Genomic DNA, 24315 nt, shown 5'->3' with positions numbered 1-24315 from the left:
AACAATAAGTAAAACCAGAAAATATTTTTCCTGTAATAATCCCCAGAAATTCACTGCTTTCCTTCAGAGCAAACATTTATTGGTAATTTACACTTCCCTGAACCAGGTAAAACTCACAGCTGCGAGAACAGTGGTGGTAAACTAGAGGACCAGACATGCAACAAACAAAATTACGAGTAAAATTATTTTTGACAGGCTCAGTGAAATCAAATGCTGCCATTGCTTAAGACAATCCACCTCCTTGAGTGTATTAAATTTGCCTAGATACATTGCTGAGAGCAAAAAATGCAGCTTCCTGGCATAAAATGTGGAGATATATAAACCAAATAAACTCCCATGTGAGAACTTTATCAGAGCAGGGAGAATGAAATCCTTTATACCCCTCTTATGAAAAATTAAGTCACAGAAGTACCTGAATATTTTATGGGACAGATTATTCTGAGATATATTTATTTAAGGTGGTTGAAAACCTCAGACCTGTGTTCTTGAAAATATTTTCTTAATCTGTGATTCAAACTTTTGGTCAAACTAGTGCTAAGTTAAGTAATATCACTTTACATCCTGAAGGACAAATATTGCCTTTACTTGATTTGTAGATATAAAAGATGTTGGAGGTATTGATGGAAGTAGTTTACATGTTTTTGCTTCTGTTACAATGCTGCCTCAATCAGAAACAGAACGTTGTGGTAAGAATTGCACAAATATCAGATACAACTCATTCCCAGAAACTCAGCACAGGTGAATGAATTCTACAGTGACAGAGGTAAATTTTGCTCAGAAGTTGCTGGAAAGGAGGCAACTTTCCATGACAACGGAGATGGACTCAGAGCATGATGCAATCAGTAAGTAAAGAGCATCTGAAGAGTGTGTGGGCTGAGGAGGGACTTTGTGAGTCTACAGGAGAGGAGCTTTGCTTTGAAGGGACTGCTGAGCCCTGGGCTGGGGAGAAATGCAGGCACCACTCAGGGTCTGCCCCAGACCAAACACAGTGTCAGAAATCACTATTCAGAGCAGAACTGAGCAGTAAATACATGAGTTTTATACTATCAGTCATAAGCCTGAGTAGAGTGAAATACAATGTAGTGCTAATAATATCAAATTATCAAGAAGGCAAATTTAGATCAGAATATGATTTTCATAATTAATAAACCAGGTAATTATTGTACTATGCAAGAAATGGTTACAGAGGTCATGTAGGACTGAATTATTAACAACGCCACAGATAATTTCATTACAATTCTACAATTTCTTTTTTTTTTAAACACTCTTAATGCAGTAAAATATCTGATTAAGCCAGAATCAGCATTGTTGTTGTTGATTGTTGCTATTATTATTTATGCTGCATAAGTGAATATTCGTGTTTAAAAAAAATCAAAGATATTACAATTATGAATAGTACAGCAACTCTGACAAAACAGCTAAACTTCAAACATATTATTTTCATAGCCAAATCAATTTCTGAAAAACCTTACAAGGTAAAGGATATGCAATTAAACCTTCCATGTTATTTACACAAATTATAAAAATAAATGAACATTAACAAACTGATTGTATTTCATGATGAATTATATTCTCTTTTCCAGCCAGCATCATATTTTGTCAAGAAATTTGTTGGAAATAGAGGGAAATTATTTAAAAATATTTGTTTAATTAATCAGTTGAATGTACTATTTAATATTATTAACTGCAAATTAGAGTGATAATAGGAACAGACCTAGAATATGTGCTCTGAAGCCTATAATGATTCATTGCACTACTTACCATTCAGGACAGACCTTTCAATTCAGAAAGTGTTGAATGCATTACCAGGCCCATTGTCCAGAACCTCTGCCAGACATTTCATTTGTCTCTATTGTGGTAATAAAGACATTCCTGGCATTCTGGTATTAAGAAACCAGAAGTAATATATTAGTTTTACTTTACCTCTGCTACTTAATAATGAGCGCATACAATAGAGCACACAGTTTAGGAGACTATGGAGAGAGTATCCTATTGAATGACAGACTGTCTGCTTGATTTACATGAAATACCAAGTGCTCGTATGAGAAAAGGTTAAAATTAGATTGACGAGCAAATGTGCTACCAGACTGCTGGCTGACAAATGGCAAAGTTATGCCAACGTATTACTTATTCTGGAGGCGCCCAAGAAGCAAGCAGGAGGATAGTAATTCATGTGCTAAAATATATTCACATTTAGCATAAACAAAGAGTCCTCAGGGTCCGCAACAGGAACATATTAGCTACATGTAATTTATGCCAACCAATAAGACAGTGGAACAATTTCATTATTAGATATGGAATGTGAATGACTTGTGTTTTCTTAAGTCAAGAGTGGGCTGCTCTACTGTCATTTAAATTATTTCGGAATAATGCTCTGATGAATGACTATATTGTTCTTCCAATAAATTGACTGTTGTGCTACATCCTCCTTCCTGCTACCAGTCACACAATGAAAATACAGATTAGTCATGTAGCTTTTCACAGTGGCTCTTGGATTGTAGTCTGGCTGCCTCTTGGTCACCCTAAAGAGCACACTAGTTCAGTACTGGTGACTCCTTTCCCTTTTCCTTTCAGGAAGTTCTGCTGAGATCCATGCAGCCATCCATACTAAAACTTGTTCCCTAAAAGGTGCGAGCTAAGGAAAATTTTTGACTTGCCTAAATAAAGGCACTTTGAGCCTTAAAATTCAGCAGTGAAGATACATCACAAACTGATCTTTGTGTTCTGGGCATGTCTGCAGGTCTGAAAATAAAGTTTTATGATTTTTTGGGTACACAAATCAATCCATCAGAGATATGGGTTACCTCTGCAAGCATCAGCTTTAATGATCAGAAGCTGGATTTTGGTGCTAACCAGTCAGATATGTCTCAATTTTGTCTATAAATTAAAAACAACATTCTAAAATAGATGGAAACAAGTTAAATTACAGATGTCTGCTACTTTAATTTTACACAGCTTTACTAGTTATACTTTTAAAAGCTGTTACTCTGTGGACAACATAAAACTGTCTTTCTCCCTTAGTAGCCAATGGCAATTCTGCAGTTTACTCCTGTGGAATTATAGGTTGGCTACAGAGTGAATTTTTCAACATGTGAAAATGAATTAAAAAGGAATTTACAGAGCAGACAATATGGGCTTGAACCTGCTCTTCATTGGAACAACTTTTTGATATTTTGTTAATATGAAATTTCATTAACAGTAGCACTAAAGCTTTAACAGACCCAAACCCATTTGCCAACCTGTTTCCTTAGGGAAAAGTGTTCTTATTTCCTTTCCAATCGCCATGACAGACAGCAAATTAGGGGAGGGAGTTAACTGTCCCCATTAGTCATCACCTTGTCAGGATGACTGGCAGTCAGTAGCCTTCAGGCTTGCTTTGAAAAGCTAAAGCCAGTTGAGATCTTCTTAAGTCTGGACTGGAGAGACACCTCTGGACCTGCTGCCCCTCAGTGACACCTGAAAAGCTGGTCCAATATTTTATGCCAGGTCTTTAATATGTCTGTTTGTTCTCCTTCTTCCAAAATTCCTGTCAAGTAACAGAGGAGGGGGACAAAAGGGAATTCAAGGTTTAAACCACATCAGGGTCACTTTCTAGTCTCCTCCTCCCACAATATTATTCTTGCAAGTCATTGATGACCAAAGATATGCAGGAACAATTTGTTGCTATCTAAAAAATTCCACTAGAGTGCAAAATAGCCTCTATAAAAAGAGTAGCCATTTCTGGAAAATTCTCTGCTTTAAAGCTATGATATATTAAATGGAGTTTACCACCACAGCCTTTACAAGTAGCTGTTGGAAGCAGTAATTAAAGTAGGTATTAGGCTAATTTCAGATCTTGTGCAAACAGTTGTAGCTCCCTCAAGTACAATCACACTGACAGGCTGGTTTCAGTGCTTTAGGCAAGAGAGAGGCAAAAAAGTGAGAGACGCTAGCAGAGCATCTGCTAGTTAGATCAAAAAAAGTCTGTCTTGTTGGCACAGCTATTGTCCTTTGGTCACACCAATCCTAATTTGAGTCCTGCTTGCAGCAGCATATAAAACCTGTGACAAACATAGTCATGCTGACATTGAGCTGGATGCCAAAAAAAGATAATCACAAGCACTTGAGACTGCAAAGAAAAAAAAACCAAAACTAAACCAAACAAGAAGCCACACACAGGGAAGGAAAGCTTTCAGGTCTGAAATTGAAGGTTGGTGGGGGGGGGCGGGAATAGTGTCTTTTCCTCCCCAACCCTCATTCAACATATTAAAGAAAAAAATTCCTCAAAATTGCAAACACATGCCTGGATCATATCTTTTCCCAGAAATTCATGTCTGTGTCTGTGCACTGTTTAGCCTAAAGCTAGGGTGTATGCAAAACAGAGAAATACTTTATATTTCCAGACTTACAGTATTTTTATTCATGACTGTCTGTGAACTCTCCTACTTGTTCGGATTGCTCTTTGGGTCTTTTATTGTGCCTGGTACAGCAATCTGGCCTGGTCCAGAAGTGAATCATCTAATTACTTTGAAGACTGACAAAATCCCTGGCAGAGATTAACAAATGCTTCTTGTAGTCCACATCTAAGAGCAATTCTGTGCAGGTCAGAGCTGCTGGCCAGGCCTGGGGCACTGGTGATGAAGTCCAAGGCTGTGTGCAGCAGAACCAGAGGGGAACACAACAGTGCAAAACACATTGGCAACAGGATTTTCCCTGACCAAAGGGGATGCTGCAAAAAGCCTCTGAGATGTGAAGCACTAACATCCTCTGTGGCTTATGGTTAATTTATTCATTAGGCTCAAGCTGTACAGATAGAGACAAGCAGCAAAAATATCTGTTTCTATGGGCCCCTTCACCCACCTGCCACATCTGTATTAGTCATCTGGATTGATATGTAAGAAACCCTCTTTAGTGATCACCGAAAGGTTTTCTCGAATAAACTTTGTAAAAAAATGAGCTGCCTTTTCTATATCACTTTAGATACTTAGCATAGTTTTGGTTTGTACTACAGATTTTTCATTTAGCCCCCCAGACATCAATTTACTTTCAGAGCTTTATTTAATTCTTGAGAAGGTATTAGTTTGTTTTACACTGTGTTTTGAATGAATATATTTTCAATTGTCATGGCTCTTATACAGATATAATAATAAAATTGATGCTCCCAAGAGTATATGAAAATAGACTGGTTTTGAGTTAATGGGAAAAAGGTTTTTAACTCTGGCCTGCGTTGAACCTTTACAGCCTGCTTGACTTCTCCAGCATTCCCTTGCTGTTTGTCTCCTTTTGTGCTCGTCTGTCACATGCAAGCTACTTACCAATTCTCCCCAGTCTTGCATGGAGCACTTGTGTCTCTGATGATGTTGTGGTTTCTATTAGATTTTTTTTCCCCTTCCCCCCCTCCCCTGCCCCCCCTTGCCTGCTGTGCACTGAAGGCATTCTTACAAGTTTCATTAACCAAAATAAAATTAGTTTTTATTTTCCTCTAATAAAGAGGAAATCCAACTGTTATCTTAATGAGGACTAAACCACATTATCAGAAATGTGAGCACTTGCATTGCATTGTGCAAAGGCAGGATGAGGTTTTGCTTTCAGTAACAGGTAATTCTATGCTCTCCGTAATGACATGTTATAAATGGTTGTTTACCTTTTGTGCTGATTTCGGCTTATCCCGATGCCCTCTGCTGGCTGCACCAGGAGCTCTTCTTTAAGCTCCAGGGTGAGATCAGCGGCTGTGGGACAGCTGCGGGGGCTCTCCGCCCTCCCTGTCCCCCCTCCAGCACCAGCAGCCAAAGGCGGCAGCAGCGGGGAGAGCCTGAGCCCCGGCTGGCATAGAGCATCCGTGGGAGCCTGGGGCTCTGCACCCCTCACTCACCTTGGGAGTCCCATTAAAGGAGGGCCGGTCAAAGGGCTGGCTTTGCTGATGTAGCACAACATTGCTTAGAAAATTAATTTCAGCCTTGAAACAGGGCAGCAACACACATTGCAGGGCTGATCAGATGATCCCCACTCAGAAGAGATGAGCTGTGCATATGCTGACTGTAATACATGCAGTGGTATGGTTTGTCCTGAATTGTTTTTCCAGAGATGACTGGCAGGTTTTATCTGCAAAATACTTTTTTAGGAGAGGAATTTTTGTAACTCCTTAATTAAAAAAAAATTAATAACTGAAATGTGGATTTTCAACACTTTTTTACAACATTCACCCTAGAATAGAGGGTAAAGCTTGTTATTTCTAGAGACACTACAGTGAAGACAGAGCTAGACCACTGTTAAATATGAATAGTTTACCTAGAAATGACTTAAACCCCAAATGCTCCCGTTCTTATGCTCAAGCTTACTTCCCTACTGCTGGCTTTGCTCTGTAACTTCTGCAGCTCAGGGTGCAGTGACTTGCTTGAATGCACAAGTGGCAAAGGGCTTTTTGCTGTGTGAAGCCTGTGAGCTGCTGAGGAGCTGCCTCCTTCCCACTCACGTCAGAAGCCTCTGCCTACAGGCAGCTGGAACTTGTTGAAGGACAGAAAGTAAGCAGAGCAGGGCTGAAGGAGGTCAGGGACTGACGGTCCATGCAGCTGGTAACCTCTGGAGCATTTCATTCTACTGAGCTGCACTGGCCTCTCTTTGAGCTGTTTGAAATGTAGTTTTCATTCTGTTCTGGCAAAGACAGCAACACTTGGAGCTCTTTGAATACCCTTTCCTCCAACTGCACTTGAATGTTTTCTTGACACAAGGAAGACCTGGAGTATGTCAGCCCTTACAGCAGCCCCTGTCGTGTGCCTCCCTTCCCTCTCCACGGCTCCCTGTGCATGAGGGCCCAACTCTGATCCAGCCCAGCTGTGTAGCCTTGCTCAGAGTGCTCGAAAAAAAGCTGTGAGAAAGTCTGGAGAGATAAGAATGGTAAAATTGTGGACAGAGGTAGATCTAGCAGATAGACTGCCAGAAGCTTGAAGGCTTAGCAGGGAAAACAGCAATATGGACAATATGGAAAGGGTATGAAATCTAAAGGAAGAAAAGAGCAAGGCAAGTCAGGAAACATCAGGTCAGTTAGTTTGTTGGGACAAATCACCCCTGCCAGGGGCACTGCTGGAGCTGGGCAGAGGATAGAAATGTGGCAATGTTGAGGGTCTGCTCCGGGGAGCTGCAGAGACTGACCCTTCCCCTCCTGCCCAATGTCTGCCTGGCCAGCAAAGCTCCTGCTAGTACCTTGCTAGGTGAGCAGATTTATGATCAGCCTATACCTTGTGAAATCCTTTCTTTGTTGTGGGCTGGTCAATAAATAACTGCTTCATGTGCCTAGTAATGTATATTCTGCTTACAGATTATCTTTGAGACTGGCTAAAGATACCAGAACAAACTGATGCAAAAACAAGGTGGTAACAAATACCTGCAAATAGATTTTGTTTTTTGGGTTTTTTTTTTACATTCACTGGAAGGAAGAAAAATTAGCAGTGTTTTAGCAGTGTTTTCTCATTGATAGGAAGTTATTTTCCATTGAGAAGAGGCTGAAGCACGCAAAGGAAAAGTAGTTATCTGTTTGTACTTGGAAAAAGCTAAAACTATTTACCCAAATATAAAATTTAGTAGTAAATTTTCTCTTGGGCTTCTTTTAAATCACTGTTTTATTCTATTACCCTTAAGTGCTTCACAGACATTGCTTAAAACCGTTATCCCTGTGTGTGAAAATTTCAAGCGGTGAAAATACTTAGGAAAATTCCTACTGCAGGTGACTTAAGATCAGCAGAGTACATATGCAGAAACCATTTTCCAAATATTATTCCCCTTGGAAACACTTGCATGTGGGGCTCTGAAACAATAACACTACTTAAAAAGCTGCCTGAGCAGGTTGACCTGAACACCTGCAGCGTGAATGTGGGAAATCTTTAGGGTGCCACATACCTTCATTCCTTAAGTTCTCCAAAAATCCCTTTGTATTGCAGTGAAGCTGCCAAAAGAGGTCAGTTTATTCAGCTGAAGGGAGACCAACATAACAGAATTCAGAACACCACTGATGTAGCTACTGAGTGAGGAGATAGTGTTGAAAAAGGCAAGATAACTTAAACAGTTAAAGCTTGCCTGTGGAGAAGGTAGCCTTTCTTCTTGGACATGGAAAAAAATTCAGTAGTATTTTCCTGTGATACAATTTCTTCTTTACTACAGAAGTGGGCTGCACAGATTTCTCAGATGGTAGATGTGGTTAGAGCTGTCCTGAAAAGGAAAGACTGACTCATTCCACATGCAGGCTTTTGCACCCTCCCTCTGATCACTGCACTGTAAATCTCTGCTGTTCTGACATCCCCTTGGCTTTTCTTAGTCACTGGAGGAGAAGTTGCCAAACAGAATAGGTTTTGTATATCCTAACCCCTATTCTGGATAGAATTAATGGACCGAGTCTGAAAGCCAAAAGCCTCAGATTTGTTTGGGTTAATCAATGCCAGGATTTGTTGGCGGGGAAAGGATACAGATGATCTTTCACAGTTGAAAGAGTACGTCAGTGTGGCAAGTGTTTGGAAGGTAACACATGTCTTAAATGCCACCAAATAACACACTGGCTTCGACAAGAAGACACTGCTGGACAGGATAGGATTGAGTATCCTATTCCAACACATGTGGAAGTTTGCAAAAAATTTTGGAGTGGTTGATCACAGCAAAAGGAACAAGTGCAGTGAAGCGTGCACAGGAGGAATAGGAGTGAGAACCCATATAAAATCATTGATTTTGTCTGGTATGGTGGAGGTACCATGGCATAAATAAAAGTTAGAAGTGGAGGCAAAACAGCACTTACTAATCTTTTTTTTTTCCATTAAAAACTAACACAGAATACCAGGAGAGTGTTTCAGAATACTCTGACTTTCCAACTGTTCTAGCCCAATACATGCAGTCAATAGCAGGGCTCAGTTGCTCCACAGTACTTGGTTATTCTGCTTGTTAATGCTTTGCTTGCACTTGTCTTGCACCTGCCCAGAGTAGTTAATTTAGAGAATAGAGAAAGATAAAAGGTTATGTTCAGTGCCTAAATAAAGGCTACTTTGTAATCACTAACAACCAACAAACAGCAGGGTTGGTGCATGATCTTGCATAAAACATTTATATTGGTACAATCATCCTACATGAATATGATACTTACCCATATTTGTTAACAGGCAAAAAAAATTAAGAGCAGGTTTGCAAGTAGGATTCAAAACAGGTTGCATGCAAGAGGATGGAGTAAATGGTTGAAAAAAATAGTTGGTAATGAGTTTTATTATATATAATAAAAGTATATTACATAAAGACGTTGTATTACTGCAGATTGCCTGATAGGAATGATACACATAAATTTATTTTATCAGGCCAAAGGTACTAACCGGAAAAAAGCATTCATTCTTATCAAATATACTAAGAGAGCTAAGTTTATCATAGGGATAATTAGAAAAGCAAATAGAGAACAAAAAACATTTCCAACCTGTATTATTCTGCATCTATTTACATACAGCTTTTGTGAGGAGTATTCATACTTAATTTTAAAAGAATGCTTACTAATCTGAGATTAATTCAGTATGGTGATGAACACGAATAATATAACAAAACCCTTTTAAGGTTTTCTGTATTCATCTTCTCATGCATTGCATTTGGGACAGGCAACATACTGGGCCAATACTTAAATGACCCCCAAAATGGTTAAATGGTATTTTTTTCAGTTACAGGATTTGAGTGTTTAGTAGCACAGTGTGATGGTTTTTTCTCTCCATTAATCACAGAATCACAGTATATGCTGTAAGGGACCCACAAGGATCACTGAGTCCAACTCCCTGCCCTGCACTACCCCGTTCCCAAGAGTCACATTGTATGCCCAAGAGCATTGTCCAAATGCTTCCTGAACTCTGTCAGGCTTGATGCTGTGACCACTTCCCTGGGGAGCCTGTTCCAGTGCCCAACCACCCTCTGGAGGAAGAACCTTTTTGTGATATCTAACCTAAACTTCCCCTGACACAACTTCAGGCCATTCCCTTGGGACAATTACTGCCATCATTATTGAGGATGTCTTCATTGCAGAAGCAACTGTAAATGAAGTTTTCCATCCTCCAGCTGAGTTGCTTTGCCAGCTCCACTGGAAACACATTTATTCTCAGTATCTTGCAAGAGTGTCACAAGACTGGAATTTCAGGCTGTACCCTGACAGCAGCATTTCCCCACCTGTCACCCCCAGCAGGCTGCCTGGCCTGCCACAGGGCTGGCAGAGCCCTTGGGATCCCTCAAAGCCAATGGAAAGAACTGTCTCCCAAGGGGGAGAGGGCTTTCCAGAGCAGCACAGCCTGGGGTTAGCAAGCCTCCTCTTTGCCTATCCAGCTCCTGGAGCAAGGAGCAGGAGCCCACTGGATCACCCAGACCTGCTCTCTGCTGCTGGATGCACTCTGGTGTGCCCAAGGCTGGGTCACATCTCCTCTCCTGCCACACACATCGATTCAAAGCCATGTCAAGACCACACAGTTGGTAAAATATTTGGCTGAGGAGACACAATAGTTTGAATTTTCATCTCTTGCTTTCCCAAGCCTTACTTTGGTCAAGCAGTCCTCTATCTGATACACACCACCAGCAGTAGTGACCTTGCCAACAGGATAATAAAATCAGAGATTATTTTAAAGAAATGAAGGGCTTAAAGACTGCAGCTGGAAGGTCAACACTGGGGATCTCTTTGAACTCCAGTGAAGTATCACCTCCGCTCTCCAGAACTGGGTATTCCAGCCAACAGCACATGTGGGAAGACAAAAGCACTTGTAGGCAGCAATCCAGTGCCATGAGCTACCAAAGTGCCCGTCCATCTCCAAGCTTACCTCAGGGAAAGGGCTGGCACTTCCACCACAGCACGCAAGCCTGGTTACACACAGATCCCCACCTGGGCTGACACAGAGCAGAACGGAGCTCTTGCACTCAAATCAGACATTTCATCATGTATTTTTCATATATCTTTTCCTGTTTTGTCAGAAAGTATTACTGACTTTGTAGTGTGCTGTGAAAGAGTTATAAATTGGTTTTGATGAAAGATAAATGAGAAAAAACCCCAGGCTGTCAACCAGAAAGCAACACCAAACTTTTCAAAATAAATGCAAAGGTTTTACCGTAACCTGTTTGGGTTTTCCCCAATAAAGGAAGGTCAGAAGGAAAAAGACGATGCATTTTCATTTTTTTTGGATCTTTTTTATTCAAAAGTTTTCAAAGAAATAAAACAGAAAAAGCTAACAATCTAATCAAATTTACAGTTCAAAAATGTCTTTTGGCGTTTAACAACAAGTCCTAGGAAACAAAACTACAGAGTTATCTTGAACCGGACAAATAAGTTACCACTGGCAAGTTTGTGGCACTAGTAAAACAAAAATAAAAAATTAACTCTCTTGATCATATAGATATCTCTATGAAAATCTTTTTTTTTTTTCAATCTGTACAAAAGGTCTTTCTTCATAAATTAATTTTTTATAATTTAATGGCTGTCTACTATGTGATGTTTAAGTAACTGATTATTTCTTTATGTACAGAGGTTAAATTTCCCAAATCTTACCCAGACAATGAGTATGGCACTTAGTTCAGACATTTCTGGCAGCAACTCTTCCCTCCCTCTTACACAGCTATCATACTGCAGTTTTTAATTAATGCAAAAATAGCAAGTAGTGAGAGATCCAGGTTTGGAAAGTTACCAAATACAGGCAAGGTGCTGCAGGAAGTCTGGACTTTTACAAAGCAGTAATATTCCAGGGAGCATAGAACCAATAATACCACAACTTTTTAAAAAAAGAAAAAACAAAAACACATCTCTTATGACTATGCATTTCACTAGAATCTACACTTCTCAGAGCAGCAATTTACTTTTGAAACTATGAAATGTCACCGACATCTATACTCCAATACTCACACAAAATTTAAAAACTAAAAAATACTTGAAAGAAACAACTGCTTAGCCCTAGCTCCCGAGCTAGGATGATTTGGTCTGTGGAAACAGGGAGGGCCAGCAACCTGTCCCAATACAAAAGGAAATAAACTTTGAGGTAGATAACTGATCATATACAGCTGACCAGAGAAGTACACAGTTTTGGAAGACAACTTAATTTATCATTCGATTTAAAACATATGCAATTGTAATAAAGAGCTTTAGTAGCAGTGAATTATCTAATATGTGAAGTACAAATAACTGTGTATTTATGAATCAGGAATTTCATAGTTTCAAAATTGGTTTTCTTTACACTTAACACTTGTAGTGATGATGTAAAGTGTGGCACTGCTTGGATCCAAGTCTTCCTTCATGCTTTTGTGTCCATACATCAATTAAAATTATAAAACCTAAATGCAAATGTACAAAAAAGGCACATTCTCTTAACCGCAAACTGGTCCGGCAAAAATAAAGAGTACAGAAGACGCGATGCTGAGACAAATCAGAATTATTGGTTACTGGCTCTTTGTTCTTTGGTAAAGTTACCTTTTAAAAGTGCCAAGTCTTTTTATTTCTATTTACCTACTATAGAGAGCTAGTACCCAATCAATTATGCTTCTACTTAAATCTCAGCATATGTTTGAAAACGAGTCCTTTAGCTTTTGCCACTTTGCTGTAATAGCAACTTTTCTGTTTGCTAAGTCTCAGCACAATCCTCATCCTAAAGCACTATCATTAGTATAAAGGAAGGACAAAAACATTCGGTGATATCTCCACCCCAAACTCCCTACTCTACTTATGCTAAAACTAGAACATCAAGTTAGTTTCTGAAAAAAAGGCAAAAAAAGATTTTACATTGCATCATACAGCAGAGTTCCTAAATCATTCAAACTACCAGAGGGAACTATTGGCATATGGCCTTACAAACAATTTATACTATTAAAATTTCCCCAGTCAGAAAATGTGTTTCACACAAAACATTTTTTCCCCTCTTGCATTTCACTACCTTACATATTATGTGAAAAAATCATTAAAAACACTTACTACACATTAAAAAAGCCAAATTTTCAGCAATTTTTATTGACTACCTTTAAAAGCCCTATGCTGCTGTTTTACAAGGCATAATAGACCAGCTCATTTGGTCAAAGCATTCTACACCATTAGTTTGGACTACTTACTGAAACAGCTACAGCATTGAAAGATTTAAGGCAAATTGGAATTTATAGAAAAGGATAAGACACTTCACACTACATTAAAAGAAAAACAGAAAGCTAATAGACCAGACACTATAACTGCAACACTGCACTAAAGCAACACTCACACACTGCAAGCACAGAACATCATCTTAGATGTTTTACTATTTTAAACTTCAGAAAATCCATTTCATACAAAAAAAGAAAGATAAAAGAAACAAACAAAATAAAAATAAACCAAAACACAAATTCTGTCATGCACGTGAATAAGTCTTCGTGGTCATCTGTGCATACCCAGAAATTTGAAGGTTTTTTTTTTTGCGTCATAACACTTGATAAAAACTTTTTTTTACTAAAATAAACCTGTTCATGGGAACAGCTACTAGATGAATTTAAGGTTTTTCTTATGCACCTTATAGAACTTATAGCAAAAATAGTTTTAGTTGATTTCATTATAAATAACATTTTCAAGAACCTGTGCAAAACTGTCAATAATTCCTAAAGCACAATTGATCAGTAAAATCCATGATTGTTTCAGCCTTTGCACCCTTCTCCAGGCCAGGTCAACACTGGACATCTGTAACACAGAAAGGTCAGAGCTAGAGTGGAGTTACAATCACACACTTTTTTCCTAATGTAGCTGTCCACAAAACTAAATATTTTCCTATTTTAGACAGCTGTGAGAAGACTAAATGAATCTGAGTGTAAACCTGAGAAATAACACAGGCAGCACTGCAGGTGCTTGGCCCTTCCCAGGACAAGGCTCTCCATCAGGACAGAGCCTGGGCTGTGTTTCCCTCTCTCTCTAACAACTGCTTGGCACACAGAGCTCCCAGGGGGGAACTGTGAGGCTGCACTCAAAGCTCTTCCCTTCTTTGTTGTTTTGTTGTTATTGTTCCTTTTAATTGACCAAAAGTGGTTGAGTGTGCTACTCCTGTGGCATCTCCAAGGCTTTTGATCTCGGGAAAAGGAACAATACCATTCTTTTGGTGCAGCCTCAGGGAGGCTACATAGGACAGCTAAGACAGACACAGCTACTGTGACCCTGATGGTAACACTGAACAGCAAGTCAGGGCTCATCAAATTTAAAGGCAGACTTTTAAATGTACTGGCTTGTATTGCCACATGGGTTTAAAAAAATACCCAGCTAATGACAAAAAAAGTTTAGACAATTTTTTAATTTTCCAAAGCAAGGCAAAGTTTGGTATTTTAAGGCTTGTACATTTGTAGGTGCATATAAAACAGGTTTGGTTTCTTTTCAAGTCCCTTTGACTATTTTTCACATAGGAGCAACTTTTTAAAAAGAAGCTATAAAGTTATTCAATGTAGCTGCCAGAGGAAAGACGCTGTGTATTTCTGATTGACTGCATCCACCCGTGCAAATGTGCTAGTTGTAATTTACCCCTCAAATTATGGGAATATAGATATTGACTTTAAATAGGACATTCCCAAAAGTGCTGCATGAGCATTTAGAAAGAAGCTTCAGTTTGACAACAGTAACGAAGCCACGACAATCAAGAGACTGCAGTGTTGCCTGTATTTAGGGCACGAAATTACTGTCAATTCCCTCCCCTTCACCTGTCTGAAGCAAGACAAGTACCAGCGTGTTCCAGGGACAGAAATACCAAATGCCATGCTCTGAGGCTGAAATCAGCTGGGTAATATTAACCTTCCCCACGTGCCCACTGCTACAGCCACTGCTGACACAGATTTCACTGGCTCCTACTGCACATAAATACAGGTAACAGTGCCTCTCTGAAGAATAAAATACGTGGAGAACTGACTTACAGCAAACACACAGAATTGCTCACAGAGCTTGGAGTTCTACACAGAGTCATCAATACAAAACGTGTCTCAGATGGCAACAACAACTCATCCCTTCAGGAGGCTTAAGGCTGTTCCTCCTGCCTGGCCTCAGTCTATGGGGAAAGATACTGACAGGCTGGGAGAGAGAGGCAGGATGGGGATATGACATGCAGGATTACGCTTCGCTGGCTACCACAGATCTCTCTTGGTAAGGAGGTTTTACATGCCCACAGGGAAGACTTAAGGCGAAACAAATAATTCCTTGAAAAGCGGTTAACACCAGGCAACAGCCTTGGCATGGGAAACGTGCAGGAGTCATGATTTTAACACTAGGAGATGGATAACGAGAAGAGCCTGTGGCTTTGCTTTCTGCCTGCCCTGGAAGCAAATCAAGGATGTGGGCTTTCTCTAGATGCCAGCATTTGGCCAGGCTACAGGAATAACACAGGTCATATGCTGTGCTACGCAGGCTCTGCCATCTGTTGAATTTGCCAAGTTTCCCCATTGGTTTGTTTCTATCTTTCCGTATAAGAAGCTGTTATGCCAATAAAGGGAATGGGAGCACTGCTGTCAAACAGCACAGCTGACCTGCAGGATCAAAGCTGATGCCAAAACGTGTTTTGTTGGATCAATACATTTAAGAGAGAATATCACACAACTGAAGCACATAACTGATTATGATTTTTAAGTATCAAGTTAATGCCACAAGGGGTGTAGAAAAACCCTTCTAACATGGCCTCCAGCACATTATTGCAGCTGAATGGAATTTTTCAGTGTGAGGTCTTAGAAAATGTGATGTAAAATACGTAGCCAAGTAGCCTGGCTTACAAAGCACTCAGGAAAAAAAAAAAAAAAAAAAAGATGAGTTAAGGAAGAATTAAATTCCAGAATTTTAAAACATGGATCATGGAAAAGGGAACAATTAGTGCAAGTAACATTTTCAGGACGGAAATGTACAGAAAGCAAAACAATTTCGTATGAAATAAGTTCCAGTAAAGCTAATGATTTGCTAGTAAAAAAGGCCATGCAAGCAGAACCAGAGGAAACCTGGAGTAGGAAAGTAAAACTCTGATATTAGAGCCAAATGAGGACCTGGATTAAAGATTAATTGACAAAATTCTGGACCAAACCGCTTTTTCCTTGAAAAAAGGATAAGCAGGGAAGCCTTCAGGAGAAAAGGTCAGCAAGGATTTCTACCAGATGACCTCCCTGCCTGTGGTTTGTAAATCAGCTGCAAAGCTGCTTCTAATCTTACATGTACCACAAAACTAGAGCATGATATGTCTATCAATACAGCTCCCTTTAGCATTTTGATTCCTGTATTTTTGCATTAATTGATTGTTATTCTGTATACAGCATGCTGCTAAAATGAACAAATTAAAATCCAACATAATCCAGTTATGGTATAGAGAAATTATAAAAACAATATTACTCAGAATTCATTAGTTCGCTTCTGGATCCCATGTCTCCTTCCCTGGCTTCTGACTCTGGCCAAGTTCAAATCAGCTTCACTGTCCCCAGATATTATCATCAGTATTATTTATATGACATTTAAAAAAAAAAATCAATACAGAGTACTGTAAATTATGAAATAAAATATCTTTGAATTCACATCTTTCATGAGACAGGATGAGCCCCTACCTCACAGTTACTTATTTTGCTGATACGTATATGGAGAATGGTCACTGGATGTCTCTACTGTAACCTGTTGCTGACCACTGGCTTCCTGCAAATAAAAAGGAAGACAAACCAAAATCAAAGAGTATTACCAGCAATCTGTATTTCCATTGGACTCATGCAATTAACACTCTTCAAATCTAAAATCTTCCTCACATTTCCCAATGAGGTATTCCAAATCTGAGTTGTTAACTTTACCCTGATTTATATTTCAGCAGAGAAATAAAATGATCATGCAAACCTTTTATTTCCTCAGCTGCTTTGATGATAATGAAAAAAACCCCTCAAACTTTTGACATTATAGAAATAAATAGAGAGAGCAAATAACTGCTAGAATATTTTCTATCTGCAGATGTAAAAGAGCATTCTGTCCCTCTCCTTTTGAAGGGGAGTGAGAAAGATATCTACTTATCACACAGACAAACACTATGAGTACTGTGATGGGATTGGCACTAGGCAACACAAAGAATTGTAGATGGGACTTTGCACCAGACTCCCCAGAAACCAGGCAATTAATTCAGCTGAGAGTGCTCTGGCAGACAGAGCAATCAGGTAATTACCAAAAGTACTTCTCTGATGCACATGGGCAGATGCACCAAACTGAATCAAACAAATTCTGGAGTTTCTGGATAAACAGAATTTGAAATGAAATGTTTCTTTCTTACAGGCTCTGGAAGAGACTGCCTGGCACTCATTCTGAATAGAAGAGCTGCAGCATACCTTGTCTAGCTCCTGTTAAAAAAGTACTGTACTATGAAATGATGTAAGGTAAATCAAAATAGCAGATTAATTACTAGGTTTGCTTATGTTATGCTCTTCAACTAAACCGATAAATTCCTCTTTGATGGAGAGATTTATTAGACAAACATGCAGTACCCTGAGATGCCAGGGTCAAATCAGGATTCTTTGCAAAAAGTTACAATCAAGGTCTGCTGGCAGAGAATTTTGCTCACAGGTAAACTAAGTGAAAGATCAAAACAACAATACACCTCTGGCATGTTACTATTGGAGTTAGGTTTCACAAAACACATGGTTCACTTGAGCTATGCTCAGAGACAAGATTGCTCCAAGTACTGTACTGCCATAAGTACAGGTCATTCTTTGTTGCAATACCAGCTACATTAGTTGAGAATGACATTTTATAGTTTTAATACATATTGCATTCACAGTTACAATATTTGCCTTTAAGCACTAATTTTCCTAGCAAAAAAAATATAATACCATATTCATATTTCTTATCTCTGGTCTTTTATAAAATATACTGACCTCAACAGGAACCGCTGCTGTCTGGACATGTGTGTATTGGGGGATGTAGGCTCCTTGCATAGCTGTTGTAGCTGGCATGTACTAGAAAAACAGAGTCCATTAGGTTGAGTTAAAGCCCAATGTAAGTTTAAAAGTATTCCAAATACCTATCATGGTATTGTTTAACAGATATTGACTGTTTCCCTAAAGCAATATACATGAGAGAAAGCCTCTTGTGTCTGAAATCATTAGGCTTTCCAGAAAAGTCATGTATCTATTTTGAGAAAATTCAAATTTAGATTTCAAAGAGTATGTAAAGGACTTTTCTTTCTCTGTTAACCCCAAACATCACATTTTCCTATTTTAACCCAATCTGCTCAGAAAAGAAGGGTCTTGCAGTTTAGAAGCTAGCCTGCATCTCTCCTGATTTAAATTCTGTTCCCCACTTAAAGAGATTAGAGTGGCAGAAAGGAGTATAAAGAATAAAATGAACTATTGTTAATCTTTTGGATGCAACTCTGAATTTACCTCCTGGGTTCCTTTTATTTGTTTTGACCTATTTTTATTTTTTTGTTTCCAATTTCTGATCAGTTAACAGACTGAATAAAAGCTGCTGAATATGATTTTAAAATGGAGACAGTTCCTAAAAATTTACTGGACAAAAGATGACTTATAGGATTACTTTCTTTTACATGCAAGCTGCACAGGCTTACTGTGATCTACACACAGTATTTTCTACTTGGGTAAGTTGTATTTTGTATTAAACTGCTACATACTGTTCCAGTACTGCCTAATGAAAGATGACTCATCTGCTGTGTCAGAGGGCTTATCATTGATGCAGGCTGTAGTGACATGGTGTGGTCCATGGAGGGAGTCAGAACAGCACCCTATGAAAACAGAGAAACAAAGAAATGTTTGCAGCACTCAGATTTTAATTTAATTTTTGATTTGAGAGTCTAAGTATGGACTGTCCTTCCAAGAGGATGTACCACAAGAACTCTCCTTAATCTCAGACACTCAAAAAGCCAGGTCTGGGGCATTCTGAATGTTCTACTTGAGCATCTGTAGGTGCTCAAGATGTAAGACCTGCTTTGACTTCCCATTGTACATTCAACTGATGTGCAATGCACTTGAGACCCCTGCTGAAAAAGCTTTGTAAAATATGAGTTTAACCAGATGCTGACTTGAAAGCAAAAATCTGCACATGTTACCTGCTACAGATTTACTTATCTTAAGCTCTGGAATTTTATGCTTTAGGAAGAAACTTTTATCTCATCTTTAGGAATGGAGGCTTTGGAGGAGGAGCATTTGTGTTGGGAGAATTCCACCCATCACACACAAGACAGCTGCCCTACTTAGTGGCTGGTTCCATTACCACACACATTTCAGAAGAGGGACTTAGCAATGCTGATTCTTTGTCCAAATACCAGCTGCTGTGATAACTTTTCTATTGCTTCTGCACATTTTTTTTAAGTCCATAAAAATTATACACTAAGCTTTTAAACACTTTAGATTGCTAAATATAGAGGGCACACATAAGGTTTTCAGAGTTAACTGAAATGAAAGATTATAAAGAAATTTCATTTTGCCAATCATTTGCCACAAAAACACATTTCCAAATACTTTGTGTCACTTATGCTTGCAGAAGGTGTTGATTAAAACTGACGGAGGCTCTAAACTAACAGAAATAATTGCAGTGAACTGAAAGCAGGTAGTTTGAGTCAGTAACTAATCCTTAAAAAGAAAAAAAAAGGAAAAAAAAAGTCTAGAATGTAGTTGGAAAAACAGCCATGTGATCAGTGTAGATGAAATGAGTCACAGGCACATCAAACACTGAAAGAATTTCCTGTCTGTAGACTGCAGGCTTCTCTGAAAAGCAAATGAGCAAGACAGCACCTGTCTTTGCACAGGCCAAAACTGAACTTCAGTCTAGAATCTACATCTTTATTTTCAACTGTGAAGTCTCATCTTGTGTATCTGTGAAACTAATACACCTTACAGCACTATAACATATCAACTCGTGGCTTTCACAGCATTATTTGCAAGATGTTGTTTTATGAAAATATGTGTTAATAGAGAAGGAAGTTAAAACCTGCTCTGTTTATGTGTATTTAACATCAAAAACCACAAATACAACAACAATTAAGTGTGTGAGAGGGTGTTGTGGTTCAACATCACCTTCTCTGCATGCCCAAGAAGAAAATGTTCTGCCAAGAAGATTTACATTCTATAATCTGCATGGAGAGGTTAATTAAAGTCAAGACAATATCCTTTCTATATCTGGAAACAGACCTGTTTGTTAACTATGGGAGTCCATGTTTTAAAGTGCCTGTTATTATTAGTAATGCTCATCTCAAGAAACCCAGTAAGCCTCAGATATAATGGTACTTAACTGGCAAATGACACGGACAAGGAGCAAAATATCATGGGAGAGTAGAGATTAGAATGCCTGACAGTCTGGTAGAGATGCCACAGCCAAAAGTGTAGGGAGACTCGCATTACTCATGAGTGGTGAAGCCAGAACAAGCTATGCAGGTTTTCTCAAGTGAGTGCCCATAATGTTATTTATATCACTACATCCATCTGTCTTTCACAAATTATCCAGTCTGAACTATTGTAGACCTATTCTAAAACACTGGGTCTCCAATTTCAGCTCCTGAAAGGCAAACAGCATGTAAAACATTTGGTATTTGCAAAGTGCTTTCCATTTAAAGTAAAAGATAAAACAAAAACCAAACACCACTAAGTTTCCTCTTGGAAGTTTTCTCTAGTGGTCCTCATCACATTGATACTCTGAAGGTAGCTTTCTTTATCTGCCTAATAAATTAAGCCCCAATTCAGGTTATTGTCTTTGTTTCGCTTTTCATCTTGATCCATGGAAGTAATTGGGCAGGAATTGACATACTTCCTGTTGTCTACAGTATGTACTGTGTTTATACAATAGACAAACACAACAATGGAGAAGCATAAAAACTTACTGGGTGCTGCATTATATATGGTTGAGGCTGCATCCAAGAAGGACTCTGCACCTAGAACAAAATTGGCATTTTATTTTACACATTCTTGGAATACCTCAACTGAGATACAGTAATAATTTAAACAATGTTAATATGCCTCCTCCCTTATTTATTGACTTTTTAATCCAATTAGTCACTCTGTGGAACAACATTGATTTCTAAAAAAAACATATTCATTGTACCAGTAAATCAGAGAGAATATTTGGAGACCATATACCACATACACCTTTCAGAACAATATACAAATTTTAAGTGCAGGTTTCGGAAACTTTATCAAGTACAATGAAAGGGGTCAAATAAATGAATGATAGATTTCTGCTGTGTTGAAACAGGTGACTCTGTCTCAGAAATTCCTTTGTGGAAAAGTAATTGCGATCTCAGAAGGTATAGCACCATTTGCCGTCTAGTGTGATCAGAACAAAATAAATTACTGTATTTTCACCAGTGAAAAAGAAATCAGGAAGTCTGCTGTAATTTTGTTCCAGGAAAATGGAGAAGATTTAGGAGAACTGTTCTTCTCCAAGACATTGTGGTATGTTATTCCTAAAGCACAGGAAGAGGAGGAGGTTCTGATGAGAGTCCCTGCTCTTGCAACAAGCACATTTTCTCTCCAAAACTGGTGACGGCCCAAATACTTCAATTGCAGTAGCATGCCTGACTTTGCATGACAAAGTGAATTATAAAAAAGGGGAACTAGTAGGTTATATTGTTATCCTAGTTAAAAAGAGCTGGTTGCAACAGGTCTTTGAAAAAGTGTCCTGCAAGAAATACTAAAGGTAAGGACAAAAATATTTCCTCCCCATTTGCTGTAAGTGTGGAGGGGTAAGGCAGCATTCTGACCTGCACAGACATTTAAAGCCCTTTAAATGCCTCCACCATCATCCCAGAGTCCTGTGAACAGGACAGGTAAACATACAGCCTCAAAAAAAATCCAGGTGAGATATTTTCTGGAAGATGGAAATATTTCTTGCCTCCTTTTGATACTTTCAAATCTAAGTTGTTTTGTTGGGTTTTTTTTTTACCTTTTTCAATCAGGAAAAGAGCAAACAGGAGTTCACAAATGGAATGGAAAAGACTGGAACACTCCCTTTCCTCAGGCAAAATCTTAATGGCAAAAATACCAGTACAGCCTGACTAAAGCTTTGGCTAATCTCACACTATGATAGTAACTGGCTCAGTGCAGTCATTTGGGTATACAGGGGTTGCAGAAACAAACACTAGCCAAAACTTCATTAAATTTGTTTACCCGAGTAAGAATAAATCTAGGAGCAGGTTATACCATGCCTCAAAAAAAGAAAAAAAAACCCCAAAAACTGTGCTTGTGTGATACGTCCTGCTGTGTAGAAGACAGAAAGCTGCAGGTTTCAGTGAGAAGGGATCACTAATGAAGATGTGACTAATACTCAAATTGTGAAACTCTTCTGGCCAAGAACCTCCTTCCTCCCCAATACAGAATACTTCAATTTAATTTTCAATTCCAATTACTGTGCCACTTCAAGCATAATGATATTAATAACTCCATCCACAATAATTTAAGCTCCATGCCATGTATATTGAAATACTGGTAACTACATTTCTGGAAACATAATGGATTGTGGTCTGCCTATCTCAATAAGCCCAAAAAACAATACTGTATTCCTAAGTAGCAGGTTTCCATGCCAACTTCCAATTTTTACTTGGATTCTGAATATCAGATAGCCTTATATTGATAAATAATTTATATTTTAATAAAGAATAGCAGCTAATTTTACTGAAATATTTTTCTGGGTAAGAACTTACTGTAATTTCTGAGGTAATGCAGTACCAAGCAGAATGATTCAGTAGACTGAAAAATACAGTCTAGCACTGTCTGCGGAGAGCAAACATCGTGTTGCATAAGTTACCTCAGAAATTAATATAAAAATAATCCAGCTGCCCTTCACACCAGAGAACACTGTTTTAACTCCTACACAACACTTTGCTCATGCAAGATGGCATTAGATCTCCAGACTAATACTAGACAATTCGTCTTCATTCTCCTCACTTGGAATTGAAGGCTACACAGAAATTTCTGGCAGAGAAAGCCAACAAAAAGGGCAACAGTGCCTCTGTTAGCCTTCTGTATCCCCTTTACATACCCTTCCATATTCATTCACACACACAGCACATCAGAAAACTTAGCATGTCACTCTCACTAAAAAGCAAACAGCTTCTTATCCTTCCCCTGACATATAGAGGTAAGAATTTTCTAAATTTAATTAGTTTGGGTTATTTATGACCTGAATAACTGCTGTTTACTTCATCCATGTGTTAAAGAGTAAAATGCCAAAATAGCTCATCATTTAGTGTACACTGGGATAATTTGCATGTCTCAAGCAGTAATTACAGAGCACACTTCTGAGACTGCCATACTGGTTGTATTTAAGGCAAGTTGTCTGTAAACTGAAATGCACAATGCCCTAAAATTGAGGATTCCTAAGACATTTATATCAAAGTACTAAAACTGTTCCATATAATTTCTCAACGTGTTGAATTGTTTATCAATATCCCTCGTGGGGACACAAGATGGCAGCTATCAAAATCCCTCTTCAGAAAGCTTTGGACTGGGCTCTAAAGCCCAAAACTGTCCACAATTTATGTTTTAATTTATTGTTCAAAATAAAGTAACCTTTGGTTTAGAAATACTGTTCTAGGCTATTAAATGGTTTACTTCTAATATAAAAACACTGACTTTGAATGCTAAAGTATTTTGAACTCTGAGCTCTTTTCTTCAAATTTCCTTCTCTAATGTCAAGAATGTTTCTGTAGCCCTCTTAGGACAACTATGTAAGACATTATTGTTGGGCTTTCGGAGAAAAAAAAACCAGAGAAAAGCTCAAAATGCATGGAAAATATCTTTAAAATGAACTTAATTAAACCAAGAAGGTTTTAAATAATGAATAACTACTTCAGATATACTGTTGACATTAAAAGAATTTGATGAAGAGAAAATGAAAAATCTCGCATGAAATGCAGAAGTGGCTACAAATCCCTCAGCCATCAGCACAAATTGGAGACTTGTTTTTGCAAGACACCAGGATCTCATTAAATCGCTGTGCTTCCTGGAACACACACTCAGGTTTTCAGGCTGTCACTTTCATGCTGTACAGCACAAGGAGGCCACTTCATTAAAATGAAGCATTATTGGAGAACTCATAAAACCAGATGTAACAATTGATAAATAAACATAAGCTGCAATGAACCATTTCAGCTACCAAGTTCTAAACACAAACCTGGTATGTAGAAACCGGAGAAGCAATATATGGCGTAATAGATGTCTGAGTGATCATTCTGTTTGCTGTAATACTGTAGGGTGATGGATAAAATCTAGAAAATGCAGAAATATTTATTAAATGCCAGTTCTGTGCATCAATCATAATGCAAATTTTATTTCTTTCTTAGTGTGCCATTATTCAACATACCCATTTTGTAAAGCAGCTGTGGTTGGATCATATGTGAGTGTCATTCCAGCCTTAAAAAAAAA

General features: G+C 38.5%; 1 protein-coding gene and 1 long non-coding RNA gene across 6 annotated transcripts in view; one reads left to right on the top strand and one right to left on the bottom strand.

Annotated features, from left to right (window-relative positions):
- The first annotated feature begins 662 nt into the window (after window positions 1-662).
- On the top strand, window positions 663-13275 carry LOC146434727 (uncharacterized). Its single transcript, XR_014853496.1, has 2 exons — window positions 663-842; window positions 9714-13275. It is a non-coding gene; the product is annotated as an uncharacterized LOC146434727 (long non-coding RNA).
- RBMS1 (RNA binding motif single stranded interacting protein 1) overlaps window positions 11130-24315 on the bottom strand; it is a 143182-nt gene continuing 129996 nt past the window's right edge. For all 5 annotated transcript variants that reach the window (XM_085066655.1, XM_085066657.1, XM_085066656.1 and 2 more), the window contains exons 8-14: window positions 24254-24303; window positions 24065-24158; window positions 20775-20825; window positions 18573-18683; window positions 17818-17898; window positions 16516-16600; window positions 11130-13645 (exon numbers count right to left, since the gene is read on the bottom strand). In XM_085066655.1, the coding sequence (XP_084922781.1) occupies window positions 16523-16600; window positions 17818-17898; window positions 18573-18683; window positions 20775-20825; window positions 24065-24158; window positions 24254-24303 (465 nt within the window). In that variant the 3' untranslated portion in view covers window positions 11130-13645; window positions 16516-16522. The remainder of the gene's footprint in view (window positions 13646-16515; window positions 16601-17817; window positions 17899-18572; window positions 18684-20774; window positions 20826-24064; window positions 24159-24253; window positions 24304-24315) is intronic.

Source organism: Lichenostomus cassidix, chromosome 7 (genome assembly GCF_008360975.1).
Source record: "Lichenostomus cassidix isolate B80296 chromosome 7, HeHo_3.0, whole genome shotgun sequence".
Taxonomy (NCBI): Eukaryota; Metazoa; Chordata; class Aves; order Passeriformes; family Meliphagidae; genus Lichenostomus; species Lichenostomus cassidix.
The sequence above is the reverse complement of the archived record's forward strand: the minus strand, read 5'-3'. Positions and strand labels throughout refer to the sequence as shown.